This window comes from Onychomys torridus, chromosome 7, assembly GCF_903995425.1.
Source record: "Onychomys torridus chromosome 7, mOncTor1.1, whole genome shotgun sequence".
Lineage (NCBI taxonomy): Eukaryota > Metazoa > Chordata > Mammalia > Rodentia > Cricetidae > Onychomys > Onychomys torridus.
In genome coordinates, this window is record NC_050449.1 from 112,168,498 (window position 1) to 112,191,356 (window position 22,859).

Here is a 22,859-nt window from a genome sequence, read left to right on the forward strand (position 1 = left end):
AAGGCAACTATGAGAGGCAGGCCCAAGAGGACTGGACCACAGATGGACAGACAACAGTAAGTACTGTGACAGTGCACACTGTGATTTTGAGAGGCACCAGTGTGAGGACCACAGGAAAGGCAGCAACCATGTGGTTCCCTCTCCCATCCCTGCCCCAACCAAACAGGGCACAGAAATAGTAAACTTACAATTACAATGAGGAAATCGAGCCAGCACCAGGCACTGGTGAAATACTTCCGGAATCCAAAGGCCACCCATTTTAGAATCATTTCCAGAATGAAAATAAATGTGAAAATATTATCAGTGCACCTTAGTAATTGCTCAATTTTGGGCCGCTTGGAGATATTGACATCTTCAAATATCTGAAAGAATAAAACACAGCCGTAGGCCAGGTTGAATATTCCTGACTTTGAAATATTTTTACATTTTATATGGATAAAAATTAGTTGGTATCTTGGTGATGAAGTTTTTGTATAAAAAGATGAAGGCAGATTTTTTCCAATAAAATGTATTCCTTGATTAAATAAATATGGAAAATTCCATGTCCATGTTTCTGTGACCCTGGTGATTTCACAGCGTCTCCTTACTGGCCCCCTATGATGTGGTCAAGTGACTAGAATCTCTTAGGTGACACACCTCTGGGCATGTCTGAGAGAGTTTATAGGCTGGATTACCTGAGGAGGGAAGAATCTCAACTATGGGTGGTTCCAGCCTGTGGGCTAGGATCCTGACTAAATAAAAGAGGAAAAGCAAACTGAGGACCACCATTGTCTCTCTGTCTGCTTCCTGACTATGGATGCAATATGACCAACTGCCTCACACTCCAGTTGCTATGACAGACTATACCCTCCAAGTGTGAGCCAAAATAAACCTGTTCTCTCTGTGGTGGTGAATTGTCAACACAGTTTTATTGTTCATTTTAATGGGCACAGCCTTCAATCACCTGAGAAGAAACTCCATGATGGACTGTGCAGATCAGGTTGGCCTGTGGATGTGTCTGTGTCTGTAATCAGTAGTCTAGACTGCAATAATTGGTGTAGGAAGAGCCAGCCCACTGTGGCCGGCACCATTCCTGGGCAGGGAGGGGTCCTAGGTTGTATACATCTAGTGTGGGTGCTGAGGAAGTATGGATGACTCATCTCTCTGCTCTTGGCTGAGGATGTAGCCTAGTGGGCCTGGCTGCTGCAGGTTCTTGCTTTGACTTTCCCACAATGACGGACTATGACCTGGAATTAAGAGCTGAGTAAATCCTTTCTTTTCAAAGTTGCTTTCATCGGAGCATTTTTATCGTAACAACAGAAGCAAAACTAGACCATCCCCTTAAGTTGATCTACTGGGTAGTTTCCATATCAGTGAGAAAGGTGGCTAATACACCCCTGAATCTGAGTGTCTTCCTACATAATAGATTGCCATGTCATTTTCTGGGCTTCCTCATCTTTTAACTGTTACCAAATGTATCTTTCCAAGAACTGGTCCACCAGTTTCCCAGAAATACCATGCCCTAGACCACCACTTTAACCATCCAGGTCCCCTTAACAACTGTATTTAGTGCCTTTCCACTGTGTTACTAATTCTACACTCTGTATCTCAGCAAGCTTGGAGTCCATCATCTCCCATGACTAACAGCCTTACCAATTCACTGTGCATGCACACACACACACACACACACACACACACACACACACACACACACTATAGATAACATCATTTTGTGATGGTATTGTGACACACTAAAGTGGAGAAGCTCTGAACCAAAGCTCCTGGTAAAAATTTAACTATCAAACATCCATTAAATGTGATTATGGAAATGAGACCTGATGCTTTGAACCTTCTCCATGCTACACCCAAATATTTAGCTCAGCCACTGTGTGTGTGTGTGTGTGTGTGTGTGTGTGTGTGTGTGTGTGTGAGAGAGAGAGAGAGAGAGAGAGAGAGAGAGAGAGAGAGAGAGAGAGATTGATTCTGTGGGGCCAATAGAGTTAGGTATGATCTATCATTTCAGCCTTTCTATAGTAAGAATAAAAGGAAGGAATGAGAGAAGGGGGTTTGGTACTAACCCTGCCAAAGATACTTAAGAAAATACTGAAAGTGGGCAGAAAATCAATCCCATTTTAGGTACAAGGTAGGGCCACATCCTAAGGGGAAAAGAATTCAAAAGAATCCAACCAACTCACTTCCACATACCAAGCTGAATTTTGACTAGAAAAAAAAAATTATTGTTATATTGTTTGGAAGTGAAATACCTCCCCTAACAGGTTCTCATATTTAACAATTGGTTTCCACTGGTCCACTGTTTTTTGTTTTGGTTTTTGGTTTTTTGGGGGGAGCATATCACTTTTTTTCTGATTTCTGATCCCCAAGGTTGTGAACAGCAGCCTCATGATCCTGCCGCCATGGTATCGGGTTGTTCCTGTCTCCATGCCTTCCTCACCATGATGGGCTGCATCTTGAACTGTGCACTAAATACAAGGCGAAAAGTCACTAACACAGCTCTTGTCTCTTTTCTGTCCTGCTGGCTCCTGCTCAGCCTTGTGAACTTGGCTGAGCTGATATTCTACAGGAAACTGCCCTGTTCCTACAAGGCTGGGCTGAGCACTGATCCTGCTCACTACCCTTCAGCCTCTCCTGCTCTGAGCCCATCACCTACAACTGTGGTCTGTAATCACTATGTGTGTCTTCTTGTCTAGACTCCATGCTCCATGGAGGCCAGGGACTTGTCTACATTACCTGTCTGTAGACAACAGGCAAATCTAGACAGCACTACAGGCTAGTTTTCTCTTTTGAAAGCTTAGCTACAGCTAGCTAAGCAGTTCAGAGACATGCAGCTGAATTTCAAAGGTTCCCACGTCATGCCAGGGACAATTTCTAATAAGAGATACTTGTTACTACTGTGCAATTGTCCAGACCCAACCTTCTCAGTGTCTAACAAGCCCCACATCATCTTGGGAACCTTTTACAATGTAGGCTCTGGTTCATTGGTTTGGAAATAGCTCAAGACTCAACTTTCCAAACTAGCTTCCAATGATGTCGATGGTGTTGGATGGGCTAGCTCTTTCCCCTGGTACCCTCTACATGACATGTTCTGTACTGTTCTGCCCAGCCTACACCTTCCTCTGAAAGCAGATTGGGAACTAGGATCTCTGCCTGCTGCTAGGTCTCTGGTCATGTCTTCTATTCCTGCCACCACAGGGTGTGTGTCTATGGCCTTCTAAAAGCACCGCTGCCTTCCTGCAACCATGCTATTCATGACACACAAGCAGCGGAGATGTAATTACCAAAGACTCACAACCAAAGTCCATCAGGGGAGTTCCCGGGATGGTTCTAGAGAAACTCACATTTTTGTTTGAGGAATAACTTCCACTATATGTGGAACATGGGAATTTATGCTGGTGTCAGTTCCCTGAACATGATCTGCACTCCTCCTTCCTTTCCCTAGGGATTACACACATATAAAGCACTAGACAGAAGACATGGGACACAAGAAGGCACTTCTGTGGCATCTCTGTTACTATAAACTGACTGTGAAGTAATCTGTCACTCCAAATCAAGAAAGATTCTGTTCACTCAGCATGACAAACAGTAACAATTGAGTGTCATGTTTGAGCCATTTCAAGGGGAGATACAAGACAGGAGAAGGAGGATGGGAAACTGGGGAAGAGGAAGCTAAGGAAAAGAGAAATATGTAAGTGATAAGGGAAGCTGGAGAGAGGATGGGAGTGACTGGAGAGTGAAGAGAGAGAGAGCAGAAGGGTGTTGAGGACCCTGATTCTGAAGGCAGATAGGCTCACAGTTACTCATCAGCCTCACTGAGATTAACATCACACCTTGACCAGGAAAGGTCATGAACAGAACATAGCATCTCCTGTCCCTTAGGAGACCACAAGTGATGGGAAATATTCAAGCAACTGGTTCTATCCTCATCTGTTCCCTGTAGACCTTCCCCTAACATTTTGTCTTAGAAAGCAACATCATGATCTTCAGGGAGGTTGAGAGTAGGAACTGTCTGAAGTATGTGATACAGTGGAGATGTCTAGGAATCCTCCACAAGTGGGAAGCAAGTGGGCAAGCCAAGTCCAAGGGCTAGACAAGAAAATACTTTCAAACACTGGCCTGAGTTAAACCTCTCCAACAGGGAAGGCACCTTCAGAGTGGGGACCCCGCCCACTAAGGCACTATCTGTGAAGAGCTCCCTTTGCTGTCCATTTCCCACAATCACAGTCATGATGCAGTGCCCCCAGCTGCCCATTGGCCAGTCATTTCCCCAGAAGCATCCTTTACCAGTGCTCCACTGCTCAGCAGGATGATAAAGATTATAAAGCTCTCAAACCAGCTGTGCTTCACAATTTGGTAGCAGGTTTTTCGAAGATTCCACCACACAACCCAGGGGGACTTTCTCTTGTCTGTTTTGCGGCATAGAAAACGACAACTGAGGCCTGAAAGGAATCATTTGTATTATTAGTGTCTGGAGTGAATTGCGTTAGTAAACCTCAGCTCATCACTTCACGTCCCTTGACTTGTGAACTGCAGCTTCCCCTACTAGAGAGGATCTCTTTCCAAAGCCTGAAATCTGGGCTCAGCTATGCTGCCCAAAAGGAAGAGGTGAAGTGACAATGTGCCAGCTCTGAGCTTTGCCTGTTTGCATGTGCCCTCTTGCACCCTCCCTTTAAAGGAGACAGCTTCAGTCTAGCCTATTGGTTCTCCAAGAAGGATGAGCCATGTGCAGCAGAGCCAACTCAGTCATGCACTCAAGCTAAATCTGCTAGCCCCTTCGCTGATACCACTCATATAAACAAAGCCCTCTACTTTTAGCAGAGATGCCCAGCCAGGTAAACTGCTGTGGTAAACTATTTATTGTTGTATGCCATCAATGACTTGTGGTTATTAACTATGCCAAAATTGTGGAATGGGGAGGTTGTAACATACAGATAATACCCAAAGGGTTTCAAGAAACTTGAGGTGAGGGCTTCCAAGGTTTTGTGGACTCAAGCCACACATGGAAGAACTTGATCAGTTGTAAAGAGGGTTACAAGCAGCCTTTGATCTCAACATAGGCACACCTTTATCATGGACCACACTCCCTTCAAACCTCACTCCCCTCCCTCTCCATCCATTCTGACAGTGGACGTTCCAAAGACTACAAATTAGCTGATATCTTGGCCCAGCTAGCTCTCCAGGAGAGCTTTCAGATATTTACACTGTTGGGCTGTGTGAATAGAGCATACCTAAACCAAGACTTAAAATTCCCTCTGCCAGAATCTAATAACACTAGTGACAGAAATGAGGCATCCATCCAAACCACAAAGCTACAGAGAACACAAAGTTTCCTTAAGCTGTGTGTAAAAATATGGCCACTTACCTTTGGGCAAGCACCGATCCGGTTGCTTTTTCGAGGGAACTGTTGTTGGTAAAATTCTAAAGACATCATTCAGGTCAATCGTGCTGCATTCTGAGAGCACACTTGCAGCATCAGACTTCTGCACGTCAGAACAGAGGAAGAAGGAATCAGTCACCAAGACGTTCAAGCTGAAACCAACTAGGCAAAGGCTTCTAGATACAAGGGTGTTAATAATATGCTGTTCCTATTGGAACTTTTTATTAAGTTCTCTATCAGCCTCACTTCAGGAGAGAATGATCTTGTCTCTCACAGCTAATAAGCTGTTTTTGTGTACACAGTAGCTCAACCCTCGTCCCCTATAAATCATAACCCTAATAGGCTGCCAATTAGAGGGGTAGATAATAAGAAAACTACTCTACCGAGACTAATTTTCAGCTATCCCAACTCATAGAATAATAGGTTAAGCCAGTGGCTCTGGCTGACTTAACCCTGTAGGAGACATTCTAGCAATGCCTAGAGACATACTTTTTTAAATAAAGGAGTGTGTGTGTGTGTGTGTGTGTGTGTGTGTGTGTGTGTGTACGCGCGCGCACGTGCGGGCCAGAGCACAATCTTGGAAATTTTTCCCCAGGATCTGGGCATCTTGGTTTTTTTGAGTCAGGGTCTCTCATTGACCTGGAGTTCACAGTCTGGCTGGCTAGTGAGCTCCCAGGGACTTCCCACTTGTGCCTCCACAGCACTGGGATTACAGGCATCCACCACCATGCCCAGCTTCTCATGTGGTCTTTTGAGATCAGACTCGGGTCCCTGTGCTTGCAAAACAAGCAATCTCCCCAGAACTAGAGGCATTTTTAATGTCACAACTAATAGGATGCTCCTGATATCTGGTGAATGGAGGTGAAGGCTCACTACTGTCAGTCATCCTAAAGTTCACAGGAAAGCCCACCACAGTGATCAGTTGTCTTGCCCCAAGTGTCAACGTAGCAAAACTGACACACCCTAGCTTTACACCTTTGTTTGAGACCGAACCCTGGCAATCATGTCTTCACACATTCTGCTATTGTCCCACAAGACTATTCTGTGGAATAAGCTAAGCTTATTCAAGGCTAAGCTGTGTGGAGGAGTCGCATGCTCCTCCCGACTGGACCCTGGGAATATTACCTTCCGAGCACTCTTATGCAGGTCTTCTTCAGAGAACACTTCCATTTCCACACCTGGATCATCTGGGTTGGTGGGCTGCTTGATCTCCAGAGGGACATCGCAGGTCTGACACACAGAAGCCCAGAGTGGAGTTAGTATTTCTCTGGACAGTTCACTTGACATGAAGAGAGTTTGAATTCTGCTCCTGAAAAACTCAACATGGAAGTATACTGGGAAAACTACTGAACAAAACAAAATCAGGAGTGTATTGTAAAGTTACACAATCAAAACAGTATGGTTCTAGTATAAGATTCATCCTGTCCAATTAACTCAGAGATTAAATATCCCTGTGGGGGGGGGGGTGGGAAATACACACTCTCTCTCTCTCTCTCTCTCTCTCTCTCTCTCTCTTTCTGTGTGTGTGTGTGTGTGTGTGTGTGTGTGTGTGTGTGTGTATCTGCTGGATAATGATGCTTCCTGTGTTTGGAACAGGGAGACTCAGAAACACTTGGCAACTGAAGATGTCCATACTCAGCTCATCAGCTAAGCACTGTGCTGTCCTGGACTCACTCTGGATGAGAGGGAAGAATGATCCAGTTTGAATCTAGGCCTCCATTGCTTCAATCACCACCTCAGCTTTCACTGACTGCACAATGGAGTATATAGGTCCTGCTCTGCTGTCTTAGGTTTCTGTGTTAGCTTGCTTCTCTGTTGCTGTGATACATCACTGATCAAAATCAGTTTGGGGGAAGGCGGGGTTTATTACATCTTACAGTTTGGAGCCCATCAGCCCAGGCAGGGGCTCAAGCAGTCAGCTGGAGGCAGGAGCTGATGCAGTGGCCATGGAGGAGCGCCGCTTACTGCCTTGTTCCTCATGGATGCTCACTGCTGCATTCTTACAGCACCCAGGACCACCTGCCCAAGAGTGGCATCATCTATAATGAGCTGGGCTCTCTCAGCTCAATCATTAATCAAGAAATGCCCCCACAGACTTACCTATAGGCCACCCTGATGGTAGCAGTTCCTCAATGGAGGTTACTTCTCCTCAAGTGACCCTAGTTTGTGTCAAGTTTCCAAAAACTAACATACCTGTCAGCCTACCAAAGAGATTCAAGGGAGATAAAACTGTTTTATAAGTATTACAGGAGAAGGGAGCTGGGGATGGTGCATCTGGCAAAGTACTCACCACATACACAGGCCTGAACACAAATTTTAAGGGGATGCTCATTCTTTCTTAACTTTGTTTTTTTACATTTTATTATGGATGCTTTGCCTGCATGTATGTCTGCATCACATACCTGCAGTGCCTGCAGGGACCAGAAGAGGGAGTCGAATCCCCTGAGTCCAGAGGTGGTTGTGAGCTGTCATGTGGATGCTGGGAATCAAACCTGGGTCCTTTGGAAGAGCAGCCAATGCTTCAACTATTGAGCCATCTCTCTAGCTAGACACTCATTCTTGAACACTGCTTTGAGCTTGCACAAGCCTGACAGTGTACCCTTAACTTTAGTGTCATGGCACCTGGAGTGCTTCATCTTAGTTCTGGACCCGTGACCACAGGCCCTCCTCCATTGATAAACGCTGTGGACTATCAGCTGTGGCAGGCTGGTTCATCAAGGCCATGGCCTCCAGCTCATTGCCCATATTTCCTAGTTAAGGTGTTATTCATCCAATATATGCTGGGTTCCTTCACATCCAACAATCATATCCTCTACCTGGGTTCACTGTTCCCTGTTCACTGATGTTGCCTATTCTGTTTAGCATTTATTATCATTATTATACATTTTAGCCATACTAAAAGGTATGCAGCAACATGCCCATTATAGCAGCAAGCATATTTTCTGGCCTGGAGAGATGTCTTGGTAGTTGATAGTACTTCCTGCTCTTCCAGAGAATCCAGATTCAGTTCGTAGCTCCCAGCTTTGGGCCAGTTCACAAATGCCTATAACTCCAGCTCCAGATGATCTAATGACCTCTCCGGGTGTCCATGGGAATCTATACACACACATTCATGCACACTCACATTCACATGTACATGAATACAAGTCTTTAAAAACAATGAGCCCATTTTTGTGGGCTTGACAGCAGTCGGTAAACCCCATTCATTACCCATTTTCTCGTCTGATCCTTTTTGAGGATGCTCACTGTTGAGCTTTGGCAGTACTTTAAATGTTACAGAGTTGCCTTTCACTGGGTATGTGACCACCAACAAACTTCCCCCAGTCTTCAGCTTGCCTTCACAGCCTCACAGCAGAGCCTACCCCAGTCTCACAGTGGTGGGAGCCACTTGCCAAGTTTTCCTTCTGTGGGTCGTGTTTTTAGTGTGAAGTCTAAGCCCTTAAGCCCTAAAGTTCTCACCTGCAGTTTTCTATGAGTCTTGAGGATTTTCACTTTACACTAAAGTGTGTGGTGCTTTGATTTCCTTGTTTTAATGTGTGTGCAAAATGGAGATTTAATATATTTTAAAATGCATCCATTCAACTCAATAGATAACTAATAAATCACTTAATAAATAATACTGGTATGTGCTGCCACAATTTAGTAAAAAGTAAAATTCATAATTACCTGATAGATCATAAAGAGTAAGAAAAATGAAAAGTAATTGAATATGGAGGGCTTCCTAGCAACCTAACGTGGTGTCAGGACAAAATCTAGAATCACCTGGACATGAGCCTCTGAGTATGCCTGCAGAAGGTTATCTCGATATGTTCATTAAGATGAGAAGGCAGCCCACTGTGGGTGGCACCATTCCCTAGCTGTGATCCTGGACTGTGTAAATGGAGGAGGAAGCTGAGCAGCAGCATGCATCCCTCTCTGCCTCCTGACTGCAGATGTGATGTGAGCAGCCGCCTCAAGCTCCTGCTGCCTTGATGGCCCCACCATGGTGAACTGTGAGTCAGAATATACCTTCTCCTCTAACTTGCTTTTGTCAGAGCATTATACCACAGCGACAGAAACAGATGCTAAAACACATAGGAAACAAAAAGTATAAAGGAAAATACAAAAAGACCACTTCATAAAAGTAGAAAGTTTGGTGTGGTGATCTGCAAAGACATCTAAAAATGGTGTGTGATGGTGAATCCTGTTTATCAACTTTACTACATCAGAATCAGCTAAAATCCAAGAGTTGGTTAGTTAATCTGTGAGGGATTTCCTGACATTCCGTATCATGTTACAAACACAGTGCTCATTTGAAACCTATCCTGGGATTAGCCTGATGTATCAAATAACATATACATTTTATAGCCTAGAACAATACCTAGAACATGCTGGGTGACAAGTGTCCTGTGATGGCTGTATGTTTCAACCACATCTAATCAGAAGCGTGGACCTTCCATACCTGAACTTCAGCGCCAGCCTGTGAAACGGGTGAGGCTCTGAGTTCACCACGGCATTCAATGTCATCCTCTTCCTCTGCAAGCGGGGCCAAGCGAGCCCCATCATGCCCAGTGTCCAAAGTCATTTGTGCATCAAACTCCTTCCAGGGCTTTGTATCCAGGGGGATGATGTCTTCATTCTCACTGTCAAAACTTCCTGGGATCTCTTTTGGCTTTGGTGAAATTTGCCTCCTACATTTCTTGCAGCAAAAATTCTGAAGCATGTGCACCACAAAGGCAAAGGCCCGGTGGAACCGATCCAGGGCCAGCTGCACTTTGGTTTTCCTGGTCCCTCCTTCAGAGTTCCCATCCTTCTCCTCATTGCTGAAGGAATTGAGCAGCAAGGCAATGAAGAGGTTAAGCACCTGGAGTGGGGAATAAGGAAAACTTAACAAAGGAAGAGGTGCTTGGAGTTCCTGGAACAGCCTTTCCCCACTCCCAGGCTCACATTCTAATCAAATGAGACTTCCTGCTCGCTCCTCCACAGTGACAAGATGAGGGCTGAAGAGGGAACAGAGACAAGACACACAGCAAATGCAAGTTAAGGAGTGCAAACATAGGAAAAGTGTTGAGGATGTCTTTCTGTATGCTGTGAATGTGTTGCTCTGATTGATTGATAAATAAAATGTTGATTGGCCAGTAGCCAGGTGGGAAGTATAATATAGGCAGGATAAGCAGAGAGGAGAATGCTGGGAAATGAAAGGCTGGGTCAGGAGACGCTGCCAGGCACCACCACCATGAGAAGCAAGATGTAAAGTACCAGTAAACCTCAAGCCACATGGTAACTTATAGATTAATAAAAATGGGTTAATTTAAGATATAAGAACTAAATAGCAAGAAGCCTGCCACGGCCATACAGTTTATAAGTAATATAAGTCTCTGTGTGTTTAGCTGGGTCTGAGCAACTGCGGGCCCAAGCAGGACTGGAGAAAACTCCAACTATAGAAAGGTGTGTCTGGAAATCATTACACTGAGAGAACCCAGACACAGAAAGACAAACACCACGTGCTCTCTCTCTCACATGAAGGTCCCACTCTTAAAGTTTTGTAGATGGGTGTGGATGTGAGTGTGAGTGTGGATGTGGGTACTAGTCATGAAATAGAAAGGAAACTACAAGATGAAGAAAAGATGGGTTCTTTAAAGGTGGAAGTAATAATAGAATGCAGGTGCCCTGGAAGCTGAAAGGGAGGTACAACAGGAAGAGGGGCAGAGAAGATGACTCAACACTTAGAGTTCAAACCCCCAGAACCCACATAAATGCCAGGTGGGCTTTGCCCACCTGTGATTTCAACCTCAGAGACAGCTGGGAAAGCTCTGGAGCAAACCAGGTAGCCAGAACAACCACATCTGTGAGCTCTGGAGCAAACCAGGTAGCCACACGTCTGAGCATACATGTGTGCCCACATACACAGGCAGGCACACACACACACACACACACACACACACACATACACACACACATACACACACACACGTGAACATTCATACACATTCACGACACACCACTACACATGAAAATAAGAAAAAAAACCCGTTATATATGTAAATGTCACAATTAAATATATTGTTTTATATAGTAATTAATTTTTTTAACTTATTTTTTATTCCTCTGTGTGTGTGTGTGTGTGTGTGTGTGTGTGTGCAATGTGTAACCAGGTGCTTACAGATGCCCAGAAGGCATCAGATCACCTGCAGCTGGAGCTCCAGATGGTTGTCAACTGCCCTTTGCCAAGAAGTGCTTTGAGGGTTTAAATGAACTAGTCCTAATCTCCAACTTCACCAGGAGAATTCCTCTCCCCTGCACCTTCTCAAGTATCTCAGTTGTCCACCAATCCTTTCTCAAGGCTCTCTTCCAACTCTCATCAGTGATTTCTGGCTCTCCTGAACCTGTATCATCAGCTGTGCAGACCATTTATTAGGCACTCTGGACCAAGTAATCTATTTGGACAGTTATTTACATCTGCCCCAAGGCCCCTACTTGGTTCTGAAGTTCCAAGCCCAAGGGTCCTTACATGTCTTTTTCTCTTCACGTCTTCACTAATATGCATGTAATTAGCCTCTCCAGTGATATCTAAGCTGCCAGCTGCAGGGAAAAGCTCAAGCTGCTTACACAGTAAGGAGACCCAACAGTATAAGACATCTGAGAAAGAACAAGGGCCTGTTATAACCTGCAGACAGATTAGTTCACATCATTACATAATGCTCTAGGAATCACAGCCATGAGAAGACCCAGAGGAAGGACCAATTTTCCTTTTCGTGTGTGTGTGTGGGGGGGGGGGGTGAGGCCAGAGATCAACCTCAGATTTTGTCCCTCTGGAGCCATCTACCTGTTGTTTTGAATTTTGGAGACAATGTTTCTCCCTGGCCTGGCCTGGCTCTTACCAGCTAGACTAGGCTGGCTAACCAGTAAGTCTCAGGGATCACCTGTCTCCATGTTTCCATGGCACTGGCACGGAAGGGCCGGCCACCACACAAGGCTCCTCATTTACATTCATTCTGGGGTGGAATTTAGGTCCTTGTGTGTACATCAAGCATTTTCCCACATGAGTTCTCTTCCTAAGCCCTCTTGTGCACATTTTTAAGAACGAAAAGCCGTTTCCATGTTTCCCCAGTGGACATCTCTTTATATCTTATCCACCAAATCAAGTCATGCAGCCTTCCCTTAGTCCAGTGGTTCTCAACCTGTGCTTTTGACTCCCACGGGGGTCACATATCAGATATCCTGCATATCAAACATTTACATTATGATTCATTAACAGTAGCAAAATTACAGTTATGAAGTAGCAACAAAATAATTTTATGGTTGGGGGTCAGCACAACATGAGGAACTGTATTAAAGCTCATAGCATTAGGAAAGTTGAGAGCTGCTGGCCTTGTCAATCGCTGACCAAGAGAATATGGCTTCTACAAGCATCAGGGATAGACGCCAATGGAATGGCCAGAAAGCGACGTGACACACGTCTCATGTGTTAAAGAGGTTTTGTCTCCTGTCTGTATCTTTATCAGGTCAAACTCAAAAGGATATTTTTTCTGTTTTATTTTTATGCACATGAGTGTTTTGCCTGTATGCATGTCTGTTCACCACATGCTTGCTTAATGTCCAAGGAGTCCAGAAGAGGGCATGGGTTCCTTGGAACTGAGTTACAGACGGGTATGAGCTGCCATGTAGGTGCTGTGAATTGAACCTGGGTCCTCTGGAGGAGCAGCCAGTGCTCCTAACCACTGAGCCATAGCAGGGCAGCTGCATACACAAACTCACAGCAGTTATGACAGTGTGTACAAACCTGTGCAAGCCTAAGCTGGACAAAATCCCAGCCTGGAGAGGGGGCAGAAACATGAAGTCCCACCCCTACCCAAGGAGAGACTTGTAATTGACAGCTGCCGGGAGAGGGTCAGTTTTCTTTAAAAAGTGTTGCTCCTGGGAAATTAACCACACTTCAGTGGAAGGCCACACATCCGAGAATATGAGCAATGCAAACTGGACTTGATGGGTTAAAAGAAAAGAAAAAGTTGCATGGGAGAGAGTGTGGGAATGATCAAAACATACTGAATGGAAAGAAAACCTAAGTGACTTACCACAAGCTTTCCTACCACCATGATGGACACAAAGACAATGACACACAGTGGAGAGCCCTTCATCGCCTGCATGCATTCCCACATGTTCTCAATCCATTCCCCGCAGAGGATGCGGAACACTACCAGGAAGGAGTGATAGCAATCTCCCATGTGCCAGCGCCGCATGCACTGCTCCTGTGCCGTACAGTGCCGCATGCACTGCTCCTGTGCAGTACAGGAGGTCTTGTTGAAGTTCTTGCCAAAGAGCTGCATGCCAACCACGGAGAAAATGAAGACCACAATGCTCAGGACCACCGTCAGGTTTCCAAGCGCACCTACAGAGTGGCCGATGATCTTAATGAGAGTGTTTAAAGTGGGCCAGGATTTGGCTAACTTGAAGACCCTCAGCTGTGGAAACAGGTAACAAAAAGGGAAGGAAAGTTACACATCCAGGGAGCTCATCTAGAGCTGTGCTCACACATCCAGGGAGCTCATCTAGAGCTGTGCTCACACATCCAGGGAGCTCATCTAGAGCTGTGCTCACACATCCAGGGAGCTCATCTAGAGCTGTGCTCACACATCCAGGGAGCTCATCTAGAAAGCAAGTAACATTCTTCAACCAGGGCAATTAGGACTTTCAAAACTGGTCACATCCACTTGATGCATAGTCATCAGCTTCTTATCTAAAATACTAATTTTTCATTTAAGTCCCTTTTTTATCTTTTTATTTTATATGTACGGGTCTTTGCCTGTATGTGTCCTGCATGTGTGTAGTATTGGAGGAGGCCAGAAGAGGAAGTCATGTCCCCTTGCACTGGAATTATAGATAGTTGTGGACCGCCATGTGAGTGCTAGGAATTGAACCTGGGTCCTCTGGAGGAGCAGCCAGTGCTCTAACTACAAGGCCATCTCTCCAGCTCCTATTCAAATCTTTAAAAAATTATATTTATTCATTTATTTGTGGAAAAGGGGACACACACATCTGATGGCTATCTTACTGGCCTCAGCTATTATCTGAGGAAACCTCCACTGAAGGACTGTTCAGGCCAGATTGAACAAGTCCACTGTGGGCAGCGTCACCCCTACCCACATGAGTGCTGGGGGATGTCTTTCTATATACTGTAAATATATGTTGTTCCTGTTAGTTAATAAATAAGCTGCTTTGGCCTATGGCAAGGCAGCTTAGAGGCAGGCAGGAAATCCAAGGAGAGAGTTAGGAAAGAGAAAGGCAGAGTCGAGAGAGAGACTCCAGCTGCCACCGAAGGTCAGCAAGATGTCAGCAGACCACTAGTGCCATGGCCAGGTGGCAACGTATATATTTATAGAAATGGGTTGATTTAAGATGAAAGAGCTAGCTGGTAAGCAACTAAAGCCATAGGCCATACACTTTGTAAATAATTTAAGCCTCTATGTATTTACTTGGGTCTGAGCGGCTACACATGGCAGGTGAGAGAGATTTGTCGGGACTGGGGGTGGGGGGTGGACCTGAGAAACTTCTGGCTGCAGGTGGGCCTGTGCGATGTAAGAGAACTAGATTACCATGAGTCTGTGAGCTAGATAACCAGTAAGTAACATCCCTCCATAGTTTCTGTTCTGATTCCTTTGCCATGAGTGAGTTCCTGCCCTGACTTTACTCAGTGATGGACTGTGACCTGAAAGTATAAGCCAAATAAACCCTTCCCTCACCTAAGTAACTTTGGGTCAAAGTGTTGTATCACGGTAGCAGAATAAAACTAGAACACGGGTTTTTGCGCAAATCCTAACTGGTCTTATAATAAAAACCTGGAGCCAGATATTGGGGTAAATGCTGAAAGATCAGAGGGAACAAGCCACAGCCACTTCTCACCTCGCCAACTCCTCAGCCGATCCTGTCTCCACGAATCCTCAGACTGAATGCCTCTGAGTCCTCAGCTGGAAGGCTCTAGTTCCTGTCTCCTCACAACTTATATTCCTTTCTCCATCCAGCCATTTTACTTCCTATCTCAACCTTCCTAGTGCTGGGATTAATGGCGTGTGTGCTTCCCAAATTCTGGGGTTAAAGGTGTGTGCCACCATTGCCTGGCTGTTTCTCTCCTAGACTGGATTGATCTCATGTAGCCCAGTATGGCCTTGAACTCAGAGATCTAGACAAATCTCTGCCTCCCGAGTGCTAGGAATAAAGGTGTGTGCCACCACTTCTGCCTCTATGTGTAATCTAGTGGCTGGCTCTGTTCTCTGATCTTCAGGCAAATTTTAATAGAGTACACACTATATCGCCACAAGAGGTCAAAGTACAGCTTGCAGGAGTCAGTTCCCCTTCTACCATGTGGAGCCTGAGGATCAAACTCAGGTCATGGGGCTTGGCAGCAAGCACCTTTATCCCCACTGAACCATCTCACTAGCCCTACATTTTTATTTTAAAATAGCAAATACCTTGTTCTGGGACTAGAAAGATGGCTCAGCAGTCAAGAACATGTGCTGCTCTGTAGAGAATGGTAGTCCAGATCCCAGCACCCACACTGGTGCCTGGCATCCAGATCTGCTGTTGTCTTCTGGCCTCCCAGACACCTGCACACATGTGGCATGCATTCAGACACACACATACATATACATAAAACTTTTTAAAATTGTTTTTAAGAAATCAACCTGAACTAGATAGTTATGGTGGCACACACCTATAATCCCCAGCCTTGGGAAGATTGGGAATTTGAGGCCATCCTGGGCTACCCAGGGAGGTGGATATATGCAAATTTTGGATATATGTAATTAAGGTTAGATGGATTAGTCCAAGATAGTCATTGAACCCACTCAAGAATTTTTTCCTGTTCAGAATGTTAAACTACACAATGAAATAAGAAGGAGGGGCCGGGGCCAGGTATAGTGGCACACATCTTTAGCTTGGGACAAAGGCAAGTGGATCTGTAGGAATTCACAGCCAGCCTGGTCTACATGAGTTCCAGGACAGCCAGGGCTACATAGTGAGACCCTGTCTCAAAAAGAAAGGAGTAGGGGAAAAGGAAGAAAAGTGGGGAGGTAGGAGGAGGAGGGGAAGGAAGGGAGGGAAGGGGAGGAGGAGGGAGAAGGGGACAGGTGAAATGGCTCAGTGGATAACAGCACTTCCTGCCAAGTCTTACAACCTAATTTGAGCCCCAGGATCTGCAGGGTAGAAGAGTGTCATCAACTCTGCAAGCTGTCCTTGGACCTCGATTTGTGCACACTGTGTGCACACCCACACATGTGCACACACCCACACACATGCACAATAAATATAAGTTTAAAACGGAAAAACAAAACAGAAAAGAATGCCTTACCACTCTGAAGGAAGCCAAGAACCTACGATTTGAGCGACTGCTGCTATCGGACAGGCTGTTGAAAAGCACGTCAGCGAGACTCAGAAGGGCAACAATGCTGTCAAAGATGTTCCAGCCATGGCGGAAGTAGTGGTAAGGGTCCAGTGCGATAATCTTTAGACACATTTCTGCCACGAAAATCCCAGTGAAAACCTGCAAGGGACAAAGGAGACTCCTGCTGAAGGGTGGCCTGAAGGACCAGAGCAGTTGAGAAGAGATCATTAAGTCAGCGTGGCCGCAGCAGCCACGCTACGGTCCAGGCACCAGGCACACATCTGCAGGCACCACCCTGCAGCCTACAGGGAGGTGCTGAAAGCAGGGCCTCTGACTACTGAGGCATGGCTGCGCCTTGGAGACCTACACTCTGCCTCCAGCTACATTTCTGCTTTAAACTACTTTATTAATTTCTTAAGTTATCATACAAAGCAGTGAATTTGATGATGACATTTTGACACACGCACGCCATTAGACTCTTCTTGTTCCTCCTCCTCATGGCCCTCCCCCATTCTTTCTGCTCTCTCTCACTATCCCCCACCCCTAAGAAAATACATAAACTGGAGAGTTTCCTTATTATAATAACATTGTAAAAGTATGTATTGCATTTTCAGTTAGAGAAATGAAACTTTACATGGAAAAGACTGTAATTCTGGTAAGATTTCAATCCATTAATCCATTAGAGTAAAGCCACCACTGACTAATTGTGTGTTATATCTGATACAAGAGAGACTCGTTTTCCCTTGAGGAAAGAAAGATGCCTCCCACAGGAACCATGAATGAAAGTGAGCAGTTGTTCAAAGTTCAGCTTCCTCCCTAGCTTAAATTTTCCATTTTAAATGAGACTCAATCTATTCAGTAAGAACCAGTGACACACACTCAGGAAGTCCCCACCCCACTCTCCCCAAACAATTAATACACTCTCTCGAACCGACCTTCCCAGTCTGCCAGGCCTGGTGCATCTTCCTGAGAATTTACCTATGAATCAAAGCTACATTGTTTTATGACAACAGTGTCCCCAGTAACACAGGAGCCATGGAGGTTGCTATGGGTCTCTGGAGATGGTCCACATTTTCTGTTTTCACGGGGGCAGGTGATGTTGTGAGACAGAATCTCATGTAGCCCAGGCTAACACTGAATTTGTTATGTGACTGAGGATAACTTTGAACTTATGATCCTCCTGCCTCTACCTTCTGAGTGCTGCGATCACAGACATGCATCACCACACCTAATTTATGTGGTGTTGGGAACTGAACTGAGGGCTTCATTCAGACTAGGCAGGCACTTTACCAACTGAACTACATCCCCAGCCCTGGTTAGCATCTTCTGAATTTCTCAAATACTTAGAATGCTACTCAGTACTGTCTACTATGGCTTTTACATGGCTGAAGAGACCTTACCATGCTAGAAGGTTAAACTGAGGTCCATGGAAAACCACAGAGGCAACCTGAGCAAAAATTCAGACCAGAGTCACCTTCTGCCCTTATTCCATTTACAGGAACCAAGGCTATGGTTTTGTTATGTTACTGAAAATACTTGTACTTCAACAGAGTTGAATTCAAAATTCTTTATGCTTTACAAGAGCCTAAAATTACCCAGTTTCCTATTTTCAGTAGATTTATAAAAGTGTCATCCATGTTGTGGTGTTCCATGGCCAGGAAGATGGTGTTGATTATGATGCAGATGGTGATGGCCAGTTCAGTAAAGGGGTCTGTCATCACGGTCCTCAGGACCTTCTTTATGCACAGCCACCGAGGGCTACAGTCCCACACCAGGTACTTAGATGCCAAGTTTTTCCCACATGGGAGACAAGGCTCCTGGGATCTTTCTTGTTCTGGAAAAGAAAAAAAGGATGGGTAAGGTGTGTTTGCTCTGACCCAGCCCAGCTGCTCTCCTCCTGCATGCGCCCCTCCTCCCTCTTCCCCAGGGTTTTTTGAGACACATGGCCAGTCATCAGGTCACAGAGGAGATAATCTCTGCAGACAGCTAGAAGGCTGCAAAGTCAAGTGTATCAGACACAGATGCAGAGACCACACAGATTGGCTACAAGTCTGTGAGAGAGACAGAGGTTGCATGGCCTCTGCTTTCTTAAGAGAGTACCCGGCAGTAGCTGTAACTGCACAAGGGGTGGGCAGAGCTTTGGAGAAGGAAAGGTCAGGGAAAGGTAGAACAATTGAAGGTACGTGATGCTTAATGTCGATTGTCAGTTTGGCAGGATCTAGAAATACCAAAGGCACAAACATCTGGGCATGTCTGTGAAGAAATTCCCTAGATTAACAGAGGTGGGAAGACCTACCTTAAATGTAGAAGGCACCATTTCACGGTGGAGGCTTGGATTAAACGAAACAAATCGAGAACACTAGCAATCCTCCATCTCTATCTCTATCATCTCTCTCTCTCTCCCCCTCCTCCCTTCTCCCCTCCTTTTCTCTCTCCCACTCCTCCCTTCTCTCCTTTCCTCTCTCTCCCCCTCCTTCCTCCTCTCCTCCCCCCCTCTCTCCCCCATCTCTTCCTGTCCTTCTTGACTGCAGTCACAATGTGACTAGCTGCCTCTCATCCCTGCCTCCATGACCTCCTCATCATGATGGAGCTCTTCAGCTATGATCCCAAATAAATCTTCCTTTCTTCCTTTGTCGGGTTATTTTATTACCAAAATGAAAACAACAACAACAACAACAACAAAAACATATACAGACACTCTGTCGGGTACTTAAGCTCAGGCCCTTAGGTACTGCACCCCCGATTTGCTGCATTTCATTTCAGGGACTTGCAAAGGCCAACTACATATAGGCATATAATTATTCAAAAGAGCTAAAGGGCCCATACACTCCCAGCCTTTCATGGTCTTGAGCATCTATCCCTTGCCTGGAGCTCCACTGCTTGCTGTTAATCAGGGCTAGCAGAGGGTCTTGGCCCGACTATATGGCCTTCTTTGGCCCACACCAGATTCCTGGCTCTAACTTTAATAACCACTACCACTTCCTGGCAAGGTCTGGAGTGCTCTGTTTTTGGCTGATTGTTGTCAATCAGACCTCCTGAGGCTGACCAGCCAGCGTGTGAGGGGCTGTCTATACGCTCCAGCCAGTTCCCACCCAGGGGCCCACCTAGGGCAGAGAGAGCATAACTCTCAGGAAGGACCATTTCACTCCAGCCGCGTTGCTGATATGCTCCTGAGACACGAGGAGTCTCTGCAGTATGACACAGTGGGTTGAGGGATTTCTGGAGGGACGTAAAGAAGTCAGGCTTTCCTTCCAGTGGAGGACTTACCCTGCATGGTGATGGTCAGGATGCTGACGGCACTAAGTGCCCTCTGCCTGTGGAAGGGGTCCACATGTTCATCAAAGAGGTCCATCGGCAAGTTCTGCGACAGTCGTTTGGTTTGCTCAAGGAGTTGTGGCTGAAAGAGAAAGCACAGTGGGCCTTCCGAACGCAGGGGTTAGACTCCCCGAATTCACAAAGACACATTTGCACAGAACGCTCACTGTGCCTTCACAGCATGTTAGATGTTCAGTTTTCTTTGCCATGTGGAACAGACCAGAGAAAGGGGATTTGGTCATTCACTGTCCTTATACACGTGCATTTCTGGAGTCAGGCCTTATGTTTTACATTTTATTCACGTTCAACAAAGAGCAAACAAAATACTCTCTACCTTAATGATGAGAATAACTTTTTTTTTTTTTTTTTTGGTTTTTCGAGACAGGGTTTCTCTGTGTAGCTTTGTGCCTTTCCTGGAACTCACTTGGTAGAGCAGGCTGGCCTCGAACTCACAGAGATCCGCCTGCTTCTGCCTCCAGAGTGCTGGGATTAAAGGCGTGCGCCACCACTGCCCGGCTAAGAGTAACTTCTAAGGATTACTAAAATACTAGCATAATTTTTAAAAGTGTAATTTTTACTAGTGAGCATCACCCATATCTCATGACCTACTCAGTATCTTTTCTGGGAGGTCCCATGGGCACCTCAACACTTAGTTATCCAAATGGAACTGGCCACCTTTTCCACCTCTAAAGTATGTCCTTTCTTGTCTCACCAACTTTAAGCCACAAGCCTGGAGTCCACTCCGTTCAACTCGTTCACCAGGCATCCCCCTCTCGCTTCATCGTTCCTTTTTTATATTTCCTATGAATTTGTACACTCCCTCCCAGAAGAAGGAGGGAGGCTCCCGAGACACAGAAAGCTAAGGAAACCCTCAAGATTCAAGAGATTTGGAAAATTAAAAGATCCACAAGGCCAAGTCATGAGGTTTTAAGATATTTCATTTTGTAAGTGTATGTGTCACAGCACGTGAGTAGCCATCAAAGGACAACTTGAAGCGACTGGGTCTCTTCTACCCCACTGTTGGTTCTTGAGGGTTAAAGTAAGGCTGCAGGCCTAAGAGCACATTCCCTTACCCCAGGAGCCATCTCACCTGACCTGCTTCCATGAGAAGGTAAAGGCAGTAAACAGCTGCTGGTGAAAGCAGACTCTGGCTGACTGGACATAGCTGTCCATAGACTTCTGGGTATTCAACTTTTGGGAGTCATCACCCATGCTGGGGAGAGACTTTCAAGGATACAGGTGTGTTTTAGTCCCTCAGTGGGCCTATGAGACACCACAATAAAACCACTGGGTCACCAAGCTAGGTTTGGATGGAATTCTTTCTTTGAACTGTCACTGATGCCCTACCTGGGTGAGGAGATGTTTTATTCTCCCCAGGAAAAGCTACACATTGCTCCAGCCCTCATGCAAGCTGCTGCCACCGTTTGCTTGGGGTTACTGTGGCAACGTCTTAATTGGTTTCCTCCAGTCTCTCCTCCAATCCCCTCTCTTCGATGTGTTTAGCTTGTTGAAAAAGAAATTAGAGTTTCATACAGAGAGCTTTAAATCGTATAACTAGGCTCAAACATAACCTTCATTAGTCAAAATAGCAGCTATTACAATCAACATGTTTTTTGCCAACAAGAACTAAGTTTGTTTATCCAAATAGCACACAAATCCCTGCTTTGGGGTTCCATGGACTCCCAGAAAGCCTGCTCTGCATCTTGCTGGTTGTGGAATTGTGTTCCCTGCAAAAAGTTGTCAAGATGCTTGAAGACATGATAGTAGTTGGTGAGATCAGGCAAATTGGCAGATGAGACAAAATTTGATGCCCTATTCACTTAACTTTTGAAGGCTTGATTGTGTGATGTATGTGCAGGCTTTGTGGTGGGAAAGAACTGGCCCCTTGCTGTTGGTCCATGCCAGCTGCAGGCGGTGCGGTTTGGGGTGCACCTCCTCCACTGAACACACCCCTTACATGTAATGATGTCGCTTTAGGAAATGAGACTGGTGGCAGACCACCAAAGAGTGCCTGGAACTTTTTCTGGAGCAGGCTTGGTTTTTGAGAGTGCTTTGTCATAACCAGTCACCGCTGGCTGTTGTATGTATCTGGTCCTCGAATGTCACAAGTCAGCAGAGAAATGGTCTGTTGCTGTATAACATGAGTTCAAGACATGTTTTTTAGATTTTCAGTCAGCTCATGAGGCACCCACGGTTGAGTTTTCCCAGCTCTCCAATGTGCTTCAAATGTCAAATGGCCTTAAGTGGTCCCTGTTGAGCCCATTGGCGACTTCTCCTCAAGCTGAAATGGGAGGAGCTTTGGTGGTTGCTGTCAGTCAACCGCTGCCAACTTCGATGGCTGGCCATCCTTCATCTTCAGGCCTCCTGTCTCCTTTGCAAGACCTCGGGGCCACCGCTGCACGGTCTAGTCACTAGGAGTTGCTGGCCCAGTCACTAATGTCACGAGTTGTCTCTGCTGCTTTGCAGCCCATTTTAAAGTCAAATAAAAAAAAACACTCAAATTTTCATTTTGTCTAACTTTGTGTCCGTAAGTGTAAGGCAGAGGCTCTCTACCTGTGGGTTGGACTGTTACTACTCTGACCCGCCTCTCGAACTCCAGCCCCTTGGCTCCACCCTGCGTCCTGACGCAAAAGCCTCCTTCTAAGGAAACTCCTCCCTTCCTCTCTCTTTCACTTCTCCTCCATCAAGGTGTGCACCCTCAACCCCTCTCTCTCTTCTTCTCTTTGTCTCTGTCTCTCTTTCCTGTCATCTCTTTCTTTCATTTCTTTATTATTTCTTTTTTGTTTGTTTGTTTGTTTTTCGAGACAGGGTTTCTCT

General features: G+C 45.6%; 1 protein-coding gene across 1 annotated transcript in view; it reads right to left on the reverse strand.

Moving 5' to 3' along the window:
* Positions 1-22,859, reverse strand: part of Scn11a (sodium voltage-gated channel alpha subunit 11) — a 70,079-nt gene that overhangs the window by 21,634 nt on the left and 25,586 nt on the right. The window contains exons 11-19 of the mRNA XM_036193066.1: positions 19,995-20,124; positions 18,323-18,561; positions 16,695-16,886; positions 13,426-13,812; positions 9,813-10,214; positions 6,497-6,601; positions 5,357-5,474; positions 4,279-4,433; positions 189-362 (exon numbers count right to left, since the gene is read on the reverse strand). Coding sequence (XP_036048959.1) covers positions 189-362; positions 4,279-4,433; positions 5,357-5,474; positions 6,497-6,601; positions 9,813-10,214; positions 13,426-13,812; positions 16,695-16,886; positions 18,323-18,561; positions 19,995-20,124 — 1,902 coding nt within the window. The remainder of the gene's footprint in view (positions 1-188; positions 363-4,278; positions 4,434-5,356; positions 5,475-6,496; positions 6,602-9,812; positions 10,215-13,425; positions 13,813-16,694; positions 16,887-18,322; positions 18,562-19,994; positions 20,125-22,859) is intronic.